The 18555-nt window shown below is 37.3% G+C and overlaps 2 protein-coding genes across 5 annotated transcripts; one reads left to right on the top strand and one right to left on the bottom strand.

Moving 5' to 3' along the window:
- Positions 1-66: 66 nt before the first annotated feature.
- Positions 67-4622, bottom strand: LOC114363484 (uncharacterized). 2 transcript variants are annotated; one of them, XM_028319213.1, is made up of 4 exons: positions 4345-4622; positions 1368-1490; positions 1023-1166; positions 67-900 (listed from the first exon to the last, which is right to left on the bottom strand). In XM_028319213.1, exons 1-4 carry the CDS (start codon positions 4356-4358, stop codon positions 309-311), a joined length of 873 nt encoding a protein of 290 aa, XP_028175014.1. In that variant the 5' UTR covers positions 4359-4622; the 3' UTR covers positions 67-308. The 2 variants fall into 2 exon arrangements, with proteins under 2 accessions (XP_028175014.1, XP_028175013.1); XM_028319212.1 differs by lacking the exon at positions 4345-4622 and adding an exon at positions 1587-1765.
- Positions 4623-7720: 3098 nt separating this feature from the next.
- Positions 7721-15131, top strand: LOC114363492 (uncharacterized). 3 transcript variants are annotated; one of them, XM_028319221.1, is made up of 6 exons: positions 7721-8047; positions 9561-9718; positions 10120-11064; positions 11210-11322; positions 11626-11769; positions 14520-15131. In XM_028319221.1, the coding sequence occupies exons 1-6, from the start codon at positions 7873-7875 to the stop codon at positions 14683-14685; spliced, it is 1701 nt and encodes a 566-aa protein (XP_028175022.1). In that variant the 5' UTR covers positions 7721-7872; the 3' UTR covers positions 14686-15131. The 3 variants fall into 3 exon arrangements, with proteins under 3 accessions (XP_028175022.1, XP_028175025.1, XP_028175024.1); XM_028319224.1 differs by lacking the exon at positions 14520-15131 and adding an exon at positions 12093-13287; XM_028319223.1 differs by having other exon boundaries at positions 7728-8047; positions 9561-9712.
- Positions 15132-18555: the final 3424 nt, after the last annotated feature.

Genomic DNA, 18555 nt, shown 5'->3' on the forward strand with positions numbered 1-18555 from the left:
CCATAAAATGTCTTATTAGTGCTTTATGGAGTATATCATGATTTATTGTTTAGCTTAATTAATTAATATGTAAATCAAATTTTACCAATACATCATGTATTGTATTGTAGATTGTAGAATGGGTAAAATTGGTAAAGTTTGGTTACAGTATACAGAAATGCAGGGGCACACTTATGAAAAATTATATTCAAGACCCTAGTTATTTTTGTGTACTGGCAAACTTACATTCCTTTAGGAATGCTTAACATAAAAAATACATGTCTTTTTTTGACATTATAGTAATGTTACATTATACAATAAAGCGTCTCTCATTTAAAATCTTTTTGTTTCACTTGAACCCTGTTAGGATTGTTTGTCAATTTCTTCAAAACCATGTTCATATATGACTTCCGGTCCTTATTTTGTGTTTCCATCTTTGCTGCAAATTTAATAAAGTCTTGACCACTGAAATCTTTAACATTTTTGCTAACAATTCCTTCTGATGGTATAAACACTCTTGTTTTCTTATTATTTCTATACAAGTATGGACATTGTGTTGGTGTGTCAGCTGTTTTTTCCTCTATGGCATTGCTAGTATCCATAGATTCCACTGGTTCATTACTTTTAATTTGTTCAGGTAATTTGAAAGAACTTGCAATTTCTAATACTTTTTTGTTGAGATCAGGCAGACAGTTGTTTTTGATTCCTAAACAACTAGTTGGTATACCAAAATTGCAGGTACATAAGGCCTTCAAATCATTGATGCAGATGACTGGTATGTTAGCATTCGTACAAGTTTCTATTACAGGCTGAACTATGGTACGAGGGTTGACTGCAGAGTCTACCAAGATGGCTGCACAATTGTGGTTGTGAATGGCATTGGTACATTCAGATATTCCAAATAGGAGCCCGTCTGGCTTTCTGCAAAAAATAAAAATACAACACCTGATTATAGTCATCAATATGAAAGCATTAGTCACAGCAGTAAAGAAATAGCTAGATATACATCATCTAAGGAATGCTCATTATTTAAGGAAACTTACTGTGTTTTAGGTGGCTTTGGTCTTTTGTCCTTCGGAATCACTTTTATGTCTTTCCAGAGTGGTTTATTCCATTTTGGTATATCTATTTTATGATTGTTCATAATTACTTCTAGAATTTTTTTCTGTTCATCGGATATGAGGGGCCTGTGGTAAAAAGAAAATAAATATATGTAATACATTTTTGTTATTCATGAACTAATAGTATATTAATAGGGAATGAAAAAGTTCAAAAAGTACCTGCTGTAGCTAATAAATCCAAAAGCGCGCTAGGTTAGTACTGGTACAGAACGACCGACGAGGATCTTTAATCATTAAAAAACAGTTGAAAAATGTAAGAAAACTTACCAAAATACGGGGTCAGGACGGCACAACACATTTTTAAGTGTCTTCTTAATTTTTCCCTTTTTAACAGCTTTCTTTGACACCAATGTTGCCGCTGCCATCCTTACAATAAAATTTGGTCTGCGTCTAAAGTATAAAACGAATCAATTGTGTGAGTGTAAGATTATCTTACACTCACATAACCAGATACCATAATAACTTTGTTAAAATTTAATTTCTAACCTCAAAAAACAACTTGTTTGTTTTGACTTTTTGACACTGACAGCTTTTTTTGTTCGATTATTTCCTTTATCAGGAAAATGCAAAGGCATGATGCTACGCAGCCAAGTCTTTAGTTATTGTTTTTTAGCTAAAAATGGCCTTATTGAAATGATATTATCCCTCCCTTTCACTTAAATTTGAGTAAAGATGTGGCGCTTTAAGAGACTTTTTTCTTGAGAGAATTTGAGAAGTGATCTGACTGTTTCGTTTCATTCGAAAAAAAAAAACTGCTGAACGTTGACGCTTCAGTTTCCCGCGTTCCCGCGAATAAGTCGCTTACGCTTTTTTTGCTTTCATAATTTGCCACAACACCGTCAAGTGTTGACCACATTGCGTTATTGTTGAGACTCGAAAATGCTCTTCTAATCTATCCAGCCACAATCTTCAGTTGTCGTTAAAGATCTTGAAGTTAATAACCACCCGTACCTACTATTAATATTATATCTTTACCAATCCAGAACCTTAATAATTTAACTAATAGAAAATTAAGCCCATGATAAAATTAAATCACTCTCATCAACACATTAATCCATAGACAAAATTATTTGCGATTATGATCTACCCTCCCTGTACACGAACACATAATATCATTTTACACATCCTTACTTAACTTTAAATCAGCTACAATGTCGACCAGTTTAAATTCATTTGAAGAACTGGGTACACACGATCAAAACGTAAGTTTTCACTTAAATAAAATTGGCAGACAACAGTTTCTCAAAATTATCTAACGCTGCATATTTTTTACGGATTTACTAACTTAAAATAATGATTTGATGCTTTTTACCCGACTGCGCCAAAATGAGTATTATTAAAATTTATAATGGAAGATTTTTTTGACTGGAAATATTTACAGTGAACCCAGACGTGATTTTTTATTTATTTACGCGACTCAGGTATTGAACCTGAAATGTAATGGCTTTTCACCGCGTAAATACCTTACTACTTAGTAGCTCTATCAAGTCATTCTAAAACCTACCTACCTAAGTTTTAATTACTTTTTTCCAGAGATAAAGCCAAAACGTTTGAAAATTCAGCAACAAGTAGGTAAGTACAAACTGTTACCCTTGCAGGCCAATACGACGAATTTGAAAAATATAAATAACTAGAAAAAATCGAACTGTCATAATTATAGATTATAATATAATTAGTGTCCGACCGAATATGGATTTTCAGCCGAAAACGGAAACGAAAACGAAGCTTCGGCTGCAGTCTCATTTTCGGCCGAAAACGAAAACGAAAACGAAAATGACCTTCAACTCTCAAATTTCAATCTGAAATTATGTAAAAACTTTGAAAACCGATAATGTTTTGACCAAAAACATAGATGTTTGACAGTTGTTTTTGATAAGGATTGATTAAAAAAAACCGGCATTAAAACACAAAAAATTGAATTATGAATTCTTAGTAGAATATTATTTCCGGTGTATATTGAAATATTGAGGGTTGAAAAAATAAAGGGTGTCCAGTGGGAATTTTTCAACTTCAAAAATTATTCATACAAATAAATTAATGATTTTTTATTATTTATTACTAATGCAAACTGGAGTTTAACAATGCGGATTTTTTTTTTTTATAGGCAATGTCTTTTAAATGATGCCCGTTTTACTATAGGCACTCTCACAGCCGGACCCTTACATTCGCAACTATGCGAGAGCAAATCGCGCTAATAATTTTCCTGCAACTTCACGGCGGATATTTTCTTACAGAACCTGAATTATTTAAGGATTGTTTGCTGTAAACTTTTGACTTGAGATATCCCCACAAGAAAAAGTCGCATGGTGTGAGATCTGGTGACCGAGGCGGCTAGAAAAAATAGTCCTCAGTGTCTCCTTCGAGGTACTCTCCGTGTGTGGTGAGACACCTTCTTGCTGTGAAGCAAGACACATCGACCAGTGACTCATGGCGTATTTCAAATCCGCATTAGACTCTATTTTGAAACAATTAAACTTAATGAAAACTCTTTGGTTTTATTTGTATTCAATTTTGAACTTGGAAAATTTTCGCTGGACACCCTTTACAATGTAACCTCACTTCAAAACTTCAAAAGAGTGTGACAATACCGCGTCCGTTCAAGTCTGATTGGAACCATGAGTGCATCAGATTCACTCCCGAAGATATCGGAACGATAAACGTCACCATCTTATTCACGTATTTCTGATATTCGGTTTGGCCGAAGCTTCGGCTGGTTTTTGGCCGAAAACGAAAATATGGCCGAATGTCCATTTTTTGGCCGAAAATGGCCGAAAACGAAAACGAAAACGAATATTCGGTCGGTCACTAATTATAATATTAGTATAGATTGAGTCGTGCACAGATTTTGAAATCAGAGCCTATATCTGAAAATAAGTGCGTTCAGTTTGCATGAAAAACTGATGCAACTGTCCAAATGATTGATTTTGTTCAGTTCAGTCAAACGTTTAAATTTTTTTGAAACACAAACCATCTGCATCTTGTGGGTCTGTGCGGTCGACAGCACATCAAGCTCAACTCTGTGAATCGTATGCAGTTATAATAAGTGTTATTTTGCAAAAATAAAATTTATCGTCTAAGGTTCAGTCCAGTCAAACATTTAATTTTTTTTAAACTCAAACCGTCTGTATCTTGTAGGTCTGCGGTCGACAGCACTCAAGCTCAAGACAGCAAGTCATAATGCAGTTATGATTAGTGTTATTTTGCAACAAACATGTAAAGTCTGAAGTTCCTCGACTGTACTTACTTAGAAATTGCCATTTGTCTTGCTTAGCAACATCATTATGCAGCAGGTAGTGTATAGTTTGACCATGAAACCCTTGTAATGCGCTCCATTGTAAGCCAGGTAGGTGCGCGCCGGACGCACTGGACCCTCAATTTATTGTTCTAACTATTACCTGCGTTAATCTTTGCAAGTACCTAGTTTCTGCATCTTCAATAGCATCCCAAAGAAACACTGCAACTTGACAAAAAATATCGACCGGCTTAAATATCATTCCAGTTTTAGGCGTTGAAGCTTGGTTGACAATACTTCTTATGAAATGTACACAGTACCTAAGTAATTTAGGTTCGAGGCCGGTATTATACCTACTAAATTTCAAAACACGGGGAAGGTATAAACAATATCTATTATTATTTCAGTACGAGTATATGTATAAGCAATACTTAAACAATTTATTATGATTCTTACTTTCATTTAATGAAGGAATACTTACTGTAATCATAGTCTGATTAACTACCTACTTATTTATTTATACTCGTAGTTACTATATGACCAATTAAGTTCTAATTTAGGTAAATGTTGGCTGATACAGAGAAATAACAACTTCTAAGGTCGTGTACTACACGCATCTGAATTTTGTAGATTTGCAAAGACCTGTGTACCTACTAAAAGAATGCTTGAAGAATGTTGAAAGTAATTTATAACGATTATGTGTTTGACTGTTTAAAAGTGTTACACACTACAAGCATGTTACAAGTGGAAAATAATCGAATAAAAGAATAGCAATGGTCAATACGTCTTCTCGACTTCAAATATGGTGGAAAACGAACAAAAAGTGAAGAAGAAAATCATTCGCTCAAACCGACGAGGGACTATTAAAATGTGCAAAACAGTGGCAAAAATTATTCGTTAAAACGAACAATTGACTATTTAAATCACGTATAGGTTCGTGAATTTTGACAAACGAATCTGGGACAAAGGGGATAGAACCTTTGTGGCATATCCATGCCGCCATTTTGCTTTTTTCTTAAAGTTTCCGCGCATGATGATGAAATGGCTAAGGAGAAGGATACTGTAACAAGCAAAAAATGAGATGTAATACCTAGTTAATACCAAGTTCCCGATATATTTGGAGGTCAAAATCGCCATTATTGATATAACAACCTTGGACATTTTACACACTACGCTTCTAGTCCCTAACTATGCAAAGCTTGTACCTACTATGGGTCCTAGGCAACGGATATTAAATATACTTTTTTTTTGTAAATACATACAGTATTATGAGAACATTTACATTAATTGAAGACCCAGTCAATCTACACGTGTAATACGCATTCAGTTGCATTCAAAATGATAGTTCCTAAAATGGCGGCATATGGAAGCTAGCAAGCCTCCATAGAAAAATGACGAATCGCTTTGTTTGTACTTATCACAATTACACGCCAAGTCATAATACCCCACTTCTGATTAATTGCGGATGATCTAGGTACTCTATCCATACTCCTCGGATTTATACGATTTCTGGCCCTTTCCAAAAAACCTTTATGAAAAAAGAAAAGATATTGAAACAGTCATGACAAAGCAGTTGAAAACCTCCAAGAAATAGAAGAATTTTGAGATAAGTGAAGGTGTATGTCTTATTATTTAGATCAAACTTAACGTAAAAGCGTTTTAGTGTTTTTTTAAAGAAAAAATGATATATTTTTGTTCATGTACCTTTAAAGTGGACAAGTCGCACTAAATAATAAAAAACAGCTCCCACATTTATAAAATATATTCTTCAGGGTTTAAATAAAAAAGTAAAAATGATTTTAATAAAAAATATTCTTTGGAACTACAAACTTTGAATCTACAAACAACCGCTAAATTAAAATATGTAATTATTTTGCATGAAAATTTAGAAACCAATTATGTCCACTTTTACCAGTAACAAAACATTGTTCTGATATTACATTTCATGCAATATACCTACAGTATCAAGCTGCCAACAACCTAAACAAAATAAAAAATAACTCTAAATAAAGAAATTAGTCCACTGAAATAAAATTAAGCAAAAATAAACCCTTCATAACCTATTTGACAATGTTCACTGGGATGAACACTCGACTTTGACCTGGTATAACATGGCTTATTTATTAAATGAGCATTGTAAATCAATCAAGTTATTAAGCATGAACACTATGCAATACGTTAAAACCACTATCATTACTATAAATTGAAGAATTTTGAGATAAGTGAAGGTGTATGTCTAATTATTTAGATTAAACGTAACGTAAAAGCGTTTTAGTGTTATGGCGATTAAGACTAAAAACTTCGAAAGCTTAAGAAAATGGGATTAAAAACGTCTTTAGTTATTATTTAACAATTCAGAGTAAATTCTACATTCTACGAGTTCTAAGAAAATTTTGTATATTTTTTTTTACTATATCAAGCACGTTGATTGATTTTTAATAATTTATTAATTTCACTCGTTTTGCCCTTACTAACTTGTGTCATTTTGCATAGTATTTTTATTTATTTGAAATGCAGTTTCTTTGCCTACTTAAGTATGCAGCAGGTAGTGTTCCTATGGATAAGTATAGGCCTTTGTACATCGGGTATGTACCGCGCCGAACTTGATGTCTATTGTTCTAAAAGTTACATGCAACTGCTAAACTGAGCTCAATATTTTTTTTCCTGAAGTACGTACTCTGAAATATGTTAAAATCTGAGAACAGTTACAAACTACCCACTATCTAACGCAACGTTAAATTCTTATTTTGAAAATCAAAATATTCCAATTGAATGAATTTGACAAAAAAAAAACAACAAAAATAAATAAAAAAATATAGGTAAACACTGAAGATGGCGCTGACTTAAAAACAAGCCACGGGATTGGTCGATTTTTTTCTATTTTTTTCTTCTCATGGTATAAAAGTGACGCCATAGCCATAACATTTATCAGTTCTATTCATTCGTTGAATCTGTTCAGGCTCTCTCGCTCTTCCCAACCAACTCTGTAGCCAACATACCATTATCTTTTTTGTCATGGGTTTGGTCAATAGGGACATGGGCAGGAAACACGTGCTATTTTTTTTAAATGACTATGGATGATTCCGGATTGTACAGAAATTTTAAACTGTCACGTGGTTTCAGCAATGGAATATTACAGTCTGCTTTTATTGTATTTTAAGGGACCGTGTTTGGAACAATAGCAAAGCATTGTTTTTATAGTTATGCTCTAGTCCCTTGTTATCTTTGCTTGGACTGCGTCCGAGAGACAATGAGTTTTCGGTCGCACACAAAGCCGGGCTTGGGCACAATCTTACTGAGAAACGCATTGCAAAAAAGGATGTGTTTTTTGTACACACTGGGACCGATGGCGAAATGGTTATTGTTCGGCCGGGCGGGGCGGGGGCTGCAATAGCTGCATTTAGGGTGTAATGAAACTTTTACCTGAGAGACCCAAGCTTATTGTTCCTGCCACGAGGGTTGCTCTACCGCAGGCAGGCACCAGGACAGTCAGTGCTTCCCCAGCCACTGACTGTTCGGGACGCGTTAACCATTTCTGCAATGTCTAAAGTCAACGTGAAATCTAACGACTGGATGTTGGTTGAGAAGAAAGATATTACTCGGGCCGTAGTCCATTCTCGCGAAGTGCGCAATATCTTAGGAGTCAAATGCGGATCGTCCGTCATCATCAAGGATGGCGATGGACCGATTCGTACTGTCCTGGTCGCCCGTCCAAGTAAGTAGATCTTTTTAAATAGTATGCTATATTACTTAAATTATACGAAAACAGAACCCATGTTCAATGTGTGTGATACAGTGAAGTAGAATAAATATTCGAATACACGAGCCATATTCCAATACGATTTTTTTTTTCCGATTTTGATCCGTATGTTGTGCACCATAGCATCGATTCTAATGGGAAAATCAAAGCGCGCGAAATCAAAAGCCCCGTGCTAGTGCAACTTTGATGCGTCCGTTTGGAAATTCCCACGGGGTGCTGTGCATCCGGTATGAAAAAAAAATATCATCAACGTTATCAAATTCAAAATGTCTTAATACTATGTAGGTATTTCTATGACCTAACACATTTTCATTTTGTAAAGTTATCAGTGAAAATAATTAATAATAAAGGCGCGATATAGAATTAATCCTATTTTTAATGGAATTTATAAGACAACGGTTGCATCGGTTTATATTAATCGGTTTGTTTTAATAAACGGTACCAAATCTTGGCGGAGTTTTCTTGTCACAAACATCCTTAATAATTCTTAAAAATTATGACAATCAAGATTGCAAAAAATCTGCCTTAAACTAGTGAAAATTTGCATTATTATGACACATTCTACAGCTCAATCAAATGCAATAACTTTCCATAAATAGGTATTGTAAAAAATCCTTTAGGTATCCATACAAATTAGCACAATCAGTCATTTAGTATGAGGGAGTTTTTTTTTTTTTTTGAGAATTTGATAGTGGTCCTGTTAGGAAAATTTTAGAAGTCATCATCCCTATTTGTTTGATCAACTATAAAAAAACTGTATAGATTTCCACCGCAACCGGTTGAAAGCAGGCTGTTCAAATTTTATACCAAACATAGATTCACACAATGCCTTTACTTAATTCCCATACGATTGGTCGTATGCGAAATTGCGAATCGGAATTACCACGTGCGTCTACGCCATTTTGTAAGTTCGTCGCTCCCCGCGCGCGATTGGGCGTCTCAAGCGACTCAAGTTTTTTCATGCGCGTAGCGTAGAGGGGCGCACACCCGCCCCTGGAAAATTACCCTAGATACGACAATGGGTTTTTAAGTTTCAGTTCCGTTAAATCTTTTCTGTCATTATAAGTAATCAACTAGCGACAAGGCGGTTCATATTTTTCTTGATTTCATAGCAATCGGCTACGGATCTTTTTTAAGTGACATGATTTTTTCCAAGCGGGGCAAAAATTTTATTGTGGTGCCCGCGCCCCTTCTTAGGGTTTGAGAAAGGTACCTTAAAAGAGGTCGACGCGCTCATGTTCGAGCTTGATGTTCGATCGTTCTGTTGCTTCGTAAGATGTGTTTAATAAACCAACGGCGCGTTTCATATCAAATTAATAAATAAATTAAATTAATTGTCTTTCGAACATTTTTTTTTCACAAAGCGTTCTCTTTCCATTTGACGCTCCTCTCATACCTACTGCCGCCCCCTACATCCCTGCCTGATAATGCATACATGCCCTGCCTAATTTGATATTTCCATGTACAGATAGACGCCGCATTCCTGTAGAGGAGCCGAAAGAAAGGGACGATCCTTTAGAGGACATTGCGGAGAATATCACGGAGGGGTTCGACTTCGAACCAAGCTCGTCGGATTGGGAGCCCAGCGACGTGGACGATGTATCAGACTCCGATTATGAGGTTTGGGTGATTTTGAAATTATTTTTATTGCAAAAATATGTCTCATAATATTCTAAATTTAGACACAAACATTTTTTTACAGTATCATAATCAACATTTTAACCCTTTAATAGTCATATCATAATCAAAACTACTGAAAGCTAGGGACTGTTCCGTTTTACAGGCATGTGAGTGAATAGCCGCTTTTACTTGTCAAAAATTCTAATAGGATTTCATTCCGTATCTTTAACCAATATTTTATAAAATCTTGTATTTATTCAATATTCCAATTGGATTAAGATACAGGACTTTGTTGAACCGTGCCTACGAACAAAATCAACAAATTATTATCGAATAATAAGATTTGTAATCAAAGTCGTATTTTTCTGAACGTAAATTCATAAGTTTTTTTTTTTTTTGCTAACCAGGACGAGAGGAAAAGGCGCAAGCTTAATACACCGAAGCGCCAAGGGGCTAAAAAACCTGAGCCCGTGCCGAAGAACGTACTCAACCCATCCAACAAGGATAATATAAAAGCCGCTGTTGGTTGCCGCACGAGCAGGAAGCAACCTGCGCCTAGGAGACTGGTTGTGTCGCCCGACGGCAAGGTACAGGCTGTAGTGGCTATGCCAAAGAAAACTAATCTGAATAACAAAGCGCAGCCAGTTACGCCGAATACAACCAATCAAGAACCACCTGCCACGCCCGAAAATGCAGTTAATCAATTACCCAAAGAATTACCTACTAGTGAAAAAAAAACTGTAAGGTTTTCTTTGCCACCCAGTGACCAACTACGTAGAAGTCCAAAATACGTTTGCAAAAAAATCCCACGTAGTAATTGGTCCAAGGCACAACTGCGTAAAAAACCAAGAAAGTTGGTACAGAACGAAAGTAACCAAATGAACATAGACGACCGTGAAAGTCGTCAAGTTCAACAGGATGACACCGTTAATGTATCAATGAATATAAAGACATTCAAGAACTTCTGTCGATCAATCCGTAGTGTCGAAAAAGTCTACGGCCGATCGATGAAGGTTTTGCCACAGCCTCTTAGAAAGAAATTCGGCAAAACGGGTATGAAAAAAGTTTTTATGGTGGCGAAGAACCTACGACGCATGAAACAAATCAAAAAGACAAACAACAAACCAAATAACACGACAAAAGAACAAGATAAGACTATACAAGATAAAACAAATGATACAAATGGTGAAGCCCAAAACTGTAATGAGGAAAATGCAAATGAAAACGTCGAAAATGAAAACGTCGAAAATGAAAACATGGAAGTGTTTGACCGCTCCGACGACAATATTCTAATAAGCAACCAGTTTGAAAACATAGATGCGCCCACGCACAGCCCGATAGACGATTCATTGGTAATTCATTTTTTTTAATTTACTAGCTGCCGGATCAGTACTTTTCCGAATTCGAACATTTTCAGTTACTTACAAAGGGTTAGCTTCCATAAAATCAAATCTTTGGTTGTTATTTCTATAATATTAATGACTTATTAATTTGCAGGTGCCGATTGGAAGTGGGAAAACTCTTCTGCCCAAGGATAAATTCCGTAAAATTAAGTGGCAGTCCTACACTGTAGCTACTCGTGGCCTTTTGCTGGCGGCTTTTTCGCGCAAGTATGAATCGTTCTCTTTTGTTTCCATTTTTTTTTCATCTATACACGCCCTTGTAGTGTTTGCTCTGAAAAATTACTGACTGAAACTTTTGCCACAATGCGTTATCGTATAACATGAGAGCCACAACGCAAATTTTGCTAAGTTCCGTGATTGCTAGAACGCACTTTGAGCTTATTTTTCGACATAAAGCATTATTGGCGTTCGAACATGGAACCCAAATGTTTGTTTTCAAACAATTATTCGCTTGTTTCATATTTTTTAAATGTAATAAGTATCGAGATATCTAAAAGTATATTTTTACAGGGTGTTGGCGACTCATTCGTTGACTGGGAAAAAATCGCCTGCATTCTTACACAAGCCTGCAAAGATGCTTTTGGACCCAAAGAAAGTGTCGGATATCGTCATAGAGGTGGTGGACCGATTTGACGTCAAAGAAAATATGGTCAGGTTGGTACAATTTCTTTTATCATCTATACTTAATATTATAAAGCTGAAGACTTGGTTTGGTTGAATGCGCTAATCTCGGGATTTCGGGAACTACTGGTCCGATTTGAAAAAATGTATTTTTATGTTGAATAGCCCCATTTATCGAGGAAGGCTGTAGGCTATATACCATCACGATACGACCAACAGAGCAATGAAAAATGTTGCGAAGACGTGGAAAAAAACATTCAAACTATTTTCAAGCGTACGAAGTCGTGGGCACATAGTTGAGAATATTTCTTGCGTAACTTTTACTTGTACAATTATAATTTTTACTTTTATTTCAGGGGTGTGATAACTACCAAATGTGCCGACGAAGCTAAGATGTTGAAGATGCGTATTAAGAAGAAACAACTTATGGAGGAGAAACAAGCGGCTCAAGCCTCAAGGGAATAGCGCCTCTACTCAAGTATTTGTAAGTAACCAACCAGATTATGAGCAAAATGTTTATGACCATAAAAAGAAAAAGGGATTGGACTTTATATCACAGACACATTTAGTTGCAATTTTGGACCTTGTAAGTTTTAGAACCTTGTCACTATAGTTTGGATATGTCAGGGATAGTGCGATGGGATAAGTGCATATTTTGTGCAATAAATCTGTTAAAATACTAAGAAAAGTGCACTTATCTCATACACTTACCTAAACATACTCTGAAACATTATCTACCTATGTATAATGAACATCAATCTGCATTGTACGAGCACACTCGACATATTACGTTTCGCCGACATCGCAATTTACCGTCAACGCTTAACTCAATTGTAATATTTTTTCAGTGCAATAAACACGCTCATCTAATATTCCGCTCCCGAACAACTTATCCTACCTACTTCTACTCAACAACTACATCTAAACCTAATTACATCATCATACTGCTACATACTTACCACCACGTGTAAGGGAACTATCCCCTATATACAGGCATTTATGCGTTATTATTAACTATTACGGGTTCCCGGGCAATGGTTTTTTTTAGACTGGTTCCCAGGGCGGTCGCTCCCTAGATCCGTGCCTGGTAGCAAGAATCAAAAGAAAGGGACGGTCCTTTGGAAGACCAATTCCGTGGGAGAGCCACGCTTCGGCATGAATGGGCCGGCTCGACCGGAGTGATACCACGGCCTCACAGAAAACCGGCGTGAAGCAGCGCTTGCGCTGTGTTTCGCCGAGTGAGTGAGGATACCGGAGGCCCAATTGGGGGGGAATGGGATTTAAAAGGTTGGCAGCGCACTTGTGACTTCACTGATGTTGCGGGTGTACATGGGCGACGGCAATTGCTTACCATCAGGTAATCCGTCAGCTAGTCTGCCACCTATCACATAAAAAGTTGCACGGAGGGATTCGACTTAGAACCAAGCTCATCGGATTGGGAGCCGAACGATTATTATTAACTATTTCAGATTGCCGGGTAATGAATTTCTTAACCTGCCCCCCAGGGTGGCCGCTCCCCACATCCGTGCTTGGCCATTTGATATTTCCATGTACAGATAAACGCCACATCCCTGTAGAGGAACCGAAAGAAAGGGACGATCCTTTAGAAGACATTGTGGAGAATATCACGGAGGGGTTCGACTTAATACCAAGCTCGTTGAATTGGGAGCCGAGCGATGTGGACGATGTATCAGATTCCGATTATGAGGTTTGTGTGATTTTGAAATTATTAACGATTTCGGGGTCCCGGGCAATGGTTATATGTAACTTATAATTTGTTGCCCAGGGCGGCCGATCTATTCTATGCACCTTCAGATAGACGTTGCATCCCTGTAGAGGAACCGAAAGAAAGGGACGATCCTTTAGAGGACATTGTGGCAAATTGTACGGAGGGATTCGACTTAGAACCAAGCTCGTAGGATTGGGAGCCGAGCGATTATATAACTATTTTGGGTTCCCGGGCAAAGAATTTCTCCCCCAGGAGGCTAGCAAATTGCTAGTTCCACGTACAGATAAACGCCGTATCCTTGTAAAAGAACCAAAAGAAAGGGACGATCTTTTGGAAGACCTATTCCGTGGGAGAGCCACGCTTCGGCATGAATGGGCCGGCTCGACCGGAGTGATACCACGGCCTCACAGAAAACCGGCGTGAAGCAGCGCTTGCGCTGTGTTTCGCCGAGTGAGTGAGGGTACCGGAGGCCCATCGGGGGGGAATGGGATTTAAAAGGTTGCGGGTGTAATAATTTATTAATGTCATAATACTTATACTTTGTAAAATAAAGCTTGACTCCTGTGACATATTCCGCAAGAAAGGATTATGTATTTTTTTTATCGTCAGATAACTTTAAATCTACAGAATAAGTTTAGCAAATTATCCGTTTTTTCTTGGAAATGTCAAAATGGCAATTTTAGAGACTCTAGAGACAGATATTTTTATTTCGGGAGCGTGATAACTATCAAATGTGTCGACGAAGCTAAAATGTTGAAGATGCGTATTAAGAAGAAACAACTCATGGCGGAAAAGCGCCTCTACTAAACTATTTGGAGGCAACCAACCAAGAAAAGGGCAGTTATGAAGGCATAAGTAAGAACTGGGAAACATTCGCCTGCATTCATAAATTAAAGTATATAATTTTACAAAGTGTTGGCGACTAATTCGTTGACTGGGGAAAATCACCTGCATTCTTACACAAGCCTGCAAAGATGCTTTTGGACCCAAAGAAAGTGTCGGATATCGTCATAGAGGTGGTGGACCGATTTGACGTCAAAGAAAATATGGTCAGGTTGGTGTGGCGTGTCTCCGTCTTCCGCCATTATCAAAATAGCCATGATCTCGTAGTCCCATATTGTTCCTACCACGATGGTTGCTCTGCCACAGGCACCAGGACAGTCAGTGCTTCCCCAACCACGGACTGTTCGAAACGCGTTAACCATTTCTGCCATGTCTAAAGTCAACGTGAAATCCAACGAGTGGATGTTGGTTGAGAAGAAAGATATTACTCGGGCCTTAGTCCATTCTCGCGAACAAGACAAGTGCGCAATATCTTAGGAGTCAAATGCAGATCGTCCGTCATCATCAAGGATGGCGATGCAATTATTGTGTTATTATTAACTATTTCGGGTTATAATTTCTTAGACTACTCCCCAAGGCGGCTGCTCCCTAGATCCGTGCCTGGTAGCAATTTGATATTTCCACGTACATATAAACGCCACATTATATGTACGTGGTAATACGGTGGTAAACGAAAAAATCGCCTGCATTCTAACAAAAGGCTGCTTTTGGACCCAAAAAGAGTGTCGGATATTATCACGGAAGTGGTAGACAGATTCGAAGTCAAGGACAATCTGGTCAGGTTGGTACAATTAAAAAAAAAAACAAAATAATAAATAAAATTTAAAAAAAAAATTAAAAAATATAAAATAAAATATATTAAACAAAGTAAAAATTAATAAAAAAGAAACCATGAAAATCCTAACCGACCGATTGATATTTGAGGCTCACCATCGCAATTTCACCAGTCTATCTTATTTACGCAAGTGACAAGTTATAGGAGGGCGACAAGTTGTAGAGAACCTTTTTGCCTCCTTGTACATAGTAAAAACGTCTCTTGAATCCTTGGGCCTGAAAAGTAAACTCTGCCGCGATCACAATTATGGAATTGCTTTAAGAGACGTGACCATTGCGAGGAAGAATGTCCCACAAACCATTTCACCGAGGACCTTCGCCGATTGTATTAAATGCCAAAATCTCAAGATTTCCTTTTTTGAAAATTATAAATAACTTGAAAAAATCGAACTGCCTAAGGCGGGAATTGAACCCACGACGTTCCGCTTGCCGGGCGACTGCTCTTCCACAAGATTTCCTTACTAACTTTGACAACACTTTAGCTTTCAAATGCACAGATACGTGTCCAGAAAACTTTCCTCATAAGATATTATTTTAAAAATGACTTTAGTACGGACTGGAGGTGAAAACAACCTCTACGTCCGACAAACTTAAAGCCAAACAAATGCAGATGCCGATTGGAAGTGGGGAAAACTCTTCTGCTCATGGATAAATTTCGTAAAATTAAGTGGCAGTCCTACACTGTAGCTGCTCGTGGCCTTTACTAGCTGCCTGTCAAACTCTTTCGTCAATTTCAAACGATGTTAGCGTTATACCTGCATATGATTTAGGAACATTTTTACTTACTAAAGCGATAACAAGCGTACCCATGAGTAGGCCTAGCCTAGGACGTCATTTAGCTCAACAACTGGTGTGGCTATATTTTCAGACTCATCCCAGACCGCAAACTAGACAAATTTCACTGACAGAAAACCGAAATCATCAGGTCCTAGTAAATGAGCATTATTTATCAATATTGCTCAGCAACATGGCGTCAAAATCGCACAATATTGACGCAATATTGTTGATCATTATTGTTGATGCAAGTCAATTATTGCCGTACAAATGCTTTGCTCGTTTACAATGATCTGAAGAGAAGTGGGGGTGCTTCCGTAGCCTTTCTGCAGTTTGCGGTCTGTGTATGAGTCTGGGATTACAAACACTTAGGAATTTGGCTCAGGTGCGAGGATACCAAGTGCCTGCTTTGGGGCCGCTCACGGGAACGTGTGGTAAGCACTAGTCGCTTTTGAAAGGAAATTAACAATAACAAAATACATCCAAGCGCAAAGAGGCTGAGAAACCTGAGCTCGTACCGAAGAACGCGATAGAAACCATCCAACAAAGAAACTTTTGGTTGCTGCACTAGCAGGAAGCAAACTGCTCCTAGGCTACCGACTATAACGTAAATGGCAATGCCAGATTTTGTATGGAAGGTGGCGTCTTTTTTTTTTGCGCGGCCATCGACCAAACCTTATTTTTTTATTACGAAATAGTGTAATAAACCATACATACTATGACATGTATACCTCTAAACTCAGTCTGAACTGAGTTACGAGCATTAGAAGTTGATGATTTTACATACTAGATTTGCTTTCTGCGCGTAAGTTTTGTAAGAAATTGCAACAAAATAGTGACATTGTATGTGTAAACAAACAATACCATCCATTATAGGCTCCGCCCATCAGTGTGGAGCAGAATCAGCGCAATAAAAAAAGACGTCAATCAGTATAATTCCTCATAACGTTATGCAACCACCTATGCAAAATAACCAAAATATCCCAAAATCAGATGTGTTAAATTTCGAATTCCACTTCACACAATCAAATGCAAATTATGACTTCTGTAAACAATTCCGTTCAATATATGAATATTTCAATCATTTCAAGAGGCATCTAATCAAAGAGTGAATAACATAACATTATCCAACGAAAACAATTTGCAACAACAAAATAACCAGCAACATGACCATTCTAATTCATCTATGGCTTGATCATATGGCAAGACAAATCATACACTATAGCAATCAGATTTCGGGGCCTAATTACATATTATGAACGGTCAGTTACATATAACACAACCTGTCGATAATAACAATCACAATCCAATGCAACAGTTAGCCTTTCTGCAGTTTGCGTATGAGTCTACTCTACTAAAACATTCACTGGATGTAATTTCTCTCCTATTTGATTTAGTCCAATATCAAGCTATCAAGAATTCAGACATTGGGAGTATATTTAATCAAAAATACAAGCAATCATTCAGTCAACATTTCGTAACAATGACATGATTCCGAAACTTGTATGTTAATATTTTAAGGATTATTAAAGGGCCAAATATAAGATTAAAAAAAGATAAAAACAGTAGGTACGTACTAGGAAAAAGCGCAAGCTTAATACACCGAAGCGCCAAGGGGCTAAGAAAACTGAACCGAAAACTGAAACTGTACCGAAGAACGTACTTAACCCATCCAACAAGGATAATATTATTATGAAAGCTGCTGTTGGTTGCCGCACTAACAGGAAGCAACCTGCGCCTAGGAGACTGGTTGTGTCGCCTGACGGCAAGGTACAGGCTGTAGTGGCTATGCCAAAGAAACTTAATCTGAATAACAAAGCGCAGCCAGTTACGCCGAACATAACCAATCAAGAACCACCCGCCACACCTGAAAATGCAGTTAATCAATTACCCAAAGAATAGCCTCCCAGTGAAAAAAAAACTGTAAGGTTTTCTTTGCCACCCGGTGACTAATTGCGAAGAAGTCCAAAATAAGTTTAAAAAAAAATCCCACGCAGTAATTGGTCCAAGGCACAACTGCGTAAAAACACGAAAGTTGGTACAGAACGAAAGTAACCAATACCTTAAGAGTTTTCTCCTAGTGAAAAAAAAACTGTAAGGTTTTCTTTGTCAGCCGGTGACTAATTACGTAGAAGTCCAAAATACGTTTGCAAAAAAATGCCACGTAGTGATTGGTCCAAGGCACAACTAAGTAAAAAACCACGAAAGTTGGTACAGAACGAAAGTAACCAATACCTTAAGAGTTTTCTCCTAGTGAAAAAAAACTGTAAGGTTTTCTTTGTCAGCCGATGAGTAACTACGTAGAAGTCTAAAATACGTTTATAAATAAATCCCACGTAGTGATTGTTTCAAGGCACAGCTGCGTAAAAAGCCACGAAAGTTGGTACAGAACGAAAGAACCAAATGAACATAAACGACCGCGAAAGTCGTCAGGATGACACCGTATATGTATCAATGAATATAAAGATATTCAAGAACTTCTGTCGATCAATCCGTAGTGTCGAAAAAGTTTATGGCCGATCGATGAAGGTTTTGCCAAAGCCTCTTAGAAAGAAATTCGGCAAAACGGGTATGAACAAAGTTTTTTATGGTGGCGAATAACCTACGACGCATGAAACAAAGCAATAAGACAAACAACA

The sequence above is a fragment of the Ostrinia furnacalis genome, unplaced genomic scaffold (genome assembly GCF_004193835.3).
Source record: "Ostrinia furnacalis isolate ACB-3 unplaced genomic scaffold, ASM419383v2 OfSCF7157, whole genome shotgun sequence".
NCBI classification, from domain to species: Eukaryota; Metazoa; Arthropoda; class Insecta; order Lepidoptera; family Crambidae; genus Ostrinia; species Ostrinia furnacalis.

Excerpts from the sequence above, each read along its gene's own strand:
- LOC114363492 (XM_028319221.1), top strand. The coding sequence starts at position 7,873 with ATGTCTAAAGTCAACGTGAAATCTAACGACTGGATGTTGGTTGAGAAG. Across the intron at positions 8,048-9,560 it reads TGTCCTGGTCGCCCGTCCAA|ATAGACGCCGCATTCCTGTA; the intron begins GTAAGTAGATCT and ends TTCCATGTACAG. Across the intron at positions 11,770-14,519 it reads GTCAAAGAAAATATGGTCAG|GTTGGTGTGGCGTGTCTCCG; the intron begins GTTGGTACAATT and ends AAATATGGTCAG.
- LOC114363484 (XM_028319212.1), bottom strand. The coding sequence starts at position 1,675 with ATGCCTTTGCATTTTCCTGATAAAGGAAATAATCGAACAAAAAAAGCT. Across the intron at positions 1,167-1,367 it reads CGTCCTGACCCCGTATTTTG|GCCCCTCATATCCGATGAAC; the intron begins GTAAGTTTTCTT and ends TTTTTACCACAG. Across the intron at positions 901-1,022 it reads CCAAAGCCACCTAAAACACA|AAAGCCAGACGGGCTCCTAT; the intron begins GTAAGTTTCCTT and ends TATTTTTTGCAG.